This window comes from Daucus carota, chromosome 3 (assembly GCF_001625215.2).
Source record: "Daucus carota subsp. sativus chromosome 3, DH1 v3.0, whole genome shotgun sequence".
In the NCBI taxonomy this organism is placed as follows: domain Eukaryota; kingdom Viridiplantae; phylum Streptophyta; class Magnoliopsida; order Apiales; family Apiaceae; genus Daucus; species Daucus carota.
Window position 1 is genome coordinate 12951897 of NC_030383.2, and position 3112 is coordinate 12955008.

A 3112-nucleotide genomic window follows, 5' to 3' on the forward strand; every position below is an offset into this window, starting at 1 on the left:
TCTTATATGTTATAATTATAATATCTAGTTTGTAAATTTAATTATATGTATCTTTAATGAAGTGGGGGTGATTAATTAATATGAAAATTTTAAAATAAATCATGAATTTTAGTTAAAAAATATAATATTTTTTTATTTTAAAAATAATTTCGGTTCCTTGGGTCCGGACCGAACCGAATTATTTCGGTTCGATCCGGTTCGGTCCATTATAAAACTTCGGTCCGGTTCGGTCCGAAAAAAATCTAAACTTCGGTTCTCGGTCTATTCGGTTCGGTCCGGTTTTGGACCGAACCGATCGAATGCTCACCCCTACCCACATCTTCGTCAAGACATTTTTCAGAACTCTTAACTTAAAAATTGTTAATAATATTATTTTAAATAATAATTTAGAGATAGTATGAAAATTTTAAAAAAGTTAGTTATAGATTATCCAAATATTTTTCAAACATAACATCTATATAGCAATAAATTTATAATAATATTCATTGACACATTATTATTTATATGAAAGAAAAAACAGGATTTTATAATTCAAAATCTAACTTATACGGCTGCATAATTACAACTTTTCAATCACTACTTTTCAATCAACTCTAATTAACTTGTACAGTACTTCAAAATCTAACTTATACGGCTGCTTAGTCCAGTTAACCTCTGCAGTAATTCAATGCCTTTCAAATAAATTAATCTGACCTAAACTTAAACAAACATACCCCAATTAGAAAATGGAGCTTCCATGTTGATATTCCAGCTCGCACACGCTAAAATAGCACGTGTCGAATTGACTGGGGGTGTTTTATTTTGGTTGGCGACGCATTCATGCACTTGGACTTTGGCTTTGGGCTTTTATTTAAACCCATAGGATAAACTCGAACACTTATATCCGTGTCCACAGTTTAACGGTGATCGACTCTTGGCTTGGCCCACCACAGCTTATTGAAAATGACTCTGTATTTATCTCTTCCCCCTGTGGCCTATATAATGGCTAGCCATCCCGCAACCAAAAAAAAAGAAAAAGAAATAATATTTCAAGCCTCTCTTCTCTATCACCTCTTTGCATCATCATTCTATCTTTAGAAATTTACGTAGATGGGTCTGCAGGACACTGACCCTTTGTCTCAGCTAAGCTTGCCACCAGGGTTTCGATTTTATCCAACGGATGAAGAGCTTTTGGTTCAGTATTTGTGCCGAAAAGTGGCGGGTCATCATTTTTCTCTCCAAATTATAGCTGAAATTGATCTCTACAAATTTGATCCTTGGGTTTTACCTAGTAAGATTTTGCACCATTTTTTTGTATCAGTTTTATTTGTTTAATATGATCGTGTTATTATTGTACTTAGTGCACAAGTCTCCCGGACCAGTTTCCCGATTAGAGAGTCTGTACTCTGATATGTCACTAGCTAAAGTCTAACTTTTTTTTGTATGATTAGGTAAAGCGATATTTGGTGAAAAAGAGTGGTATTTTTTCAGTCCAAGGGATCGAAAGTACCCGAACGGATCACGTCCGAACAGAGTAGCAGGTTCGGGTTATTGGAAAGCAACAGGAACTGATAAAATTATAATGAGTCAAGGAAAAAAGGTTGGAATCAAGAAAGCTCTGGTTTTTTACATCGGTAAAGCTCCCAAAGGAACAAAGACTAATTGGATTATGCACGAGTATCGACTTTCGGAACCTCAAAGAAGAAATGGAAGTTCAAAGGTATAAATTAATCTACTTATATATATATGATCATGTTACATCCATATGTCTATGTATTTTGATCTGCAATTAAATGTGAAATTGTTTGTAAAATGTTGCTCTGTATTTTTGATGAAACAGCTGGACGATTGGGTTCTATGTCGAATTTACAAGAAAAATTCAAGTGCACAAAAAACATTATCAGGAGGAATTGTTAGTACAGAGGCTAGTCATAGTCACGGATCATCATCTTCATGTTCTTCCCAGTTCAATGACGTAATGGAAGCTCTGCCCGAGATTGATGACAGATTCTTCGCTCTTCCAAGAATGAACTCTCTCAGTGACAAATTGAATTTCCAGAACCTGGGCTCCGGTAATTTTGACTGGGCAGCCCTGGCAGAACAAGTTTCGGGAGCTCCAGCAGCCGCGGTAACTCAAACGCAAGGCCTAATGAGTAACAGAAACAATGTTGACAACACGAATGGCTTATATGTTCCTTGTAATTTAGTCTCGCAGCCTGGCGGTGTGGACACGAAGATTGAAAGGAGTATTGATGAAGAAGTGCAGAGTGGACTTAGGAACCATGGTTCGGAGTTCATGAGCTTCAATAACTATTCCCAGTGTTTTACCAACGCTACTGATCCGTTTTCTATTCGCTACCCGAGCCAGCCCGGGAACATGGCATTTAGGCAATGAAAATATAGGAATTGTAGTAAGAAGAAGAAATCATAGATGAAGCTGGAAAAAGGGGAAATATGTAAATAAAATCTGATATTCTTTGGGTGGGTTTTGAAAGGTAATGCAATTTTCAAAGCAATGGAATAGTGAAGAAATTTGACCATGCAATTAGGAGGTGATCAGGGGAGCTGAAACTTGAAACATTGAATTTTCACATGTTTTTTTGGTGGCAATAGGTGCAATGAATACAGTCAATGTTTACAGAATACTAGAAAATGGTAGATTGTAGTACTAGTATTAGCATCAAAATTTGTACTACTAGTCTGTACCTAATTGAATTATAAACTTCTTTTCTTTACTTTTTGGCTTCACTGCTTGGTCATCTTTTTCGCTTTGTGGATTGAGTATACATTTGGGATTGGGGGATTGGATCAGATCTGAAAGCTGCAGAAATTCAGATTTTTGCCAAATAGCACTCATTCCGTCCTCCAGTATTGTATACGGAGGAGACACAGCACACACTCTAATATTTCATTAAAAATTAGTTTTATAATTTATTTTTTGAATTAAAAATCTTAAAAATAGTTATACAATTATATTTTATAGAAGTATAAAGTGTGTGTAGTGAATGTATAAAATTAAATGAGACCCTACCCACATTGTAGTAGCAAACTCTCTCACAAAAATTAGGGTTTGAAGAGCCGCTTCTCATTTTTTGTCTTTGTCCTTTTCCAGGTTAGTCGAGGGGCTTCGACT

General features: G+C 35.7%; 1 protein-coding gene across 1 annotated transcript; it reads left to right on the forward strand.

Annotated features, from left to right (window-relative positions):
- Positions 1-974: 974 nt before the first annotated feature.
- Positions 975-2714, forward strand: LOC108210656 (NAC domain-containing protein JA2L). The gene is made up of 3 exons (XM_017382036.2): positions 975-1270; positions 1431-1699; positions 1820-2714. The coding sequence occupies exons 1-3, from the start codon at positions 1090-1092 to the stop codon at positions 2372-2374; spliced, it is 1005 nt and encodes a 334-aa protein (XP_017237525.1). The 5' UTR covers positions 975-1089; the 3' UTR covers positions 2375-2714.
- Positions 2715-3112: the final 398 nt, after the last annotated feature.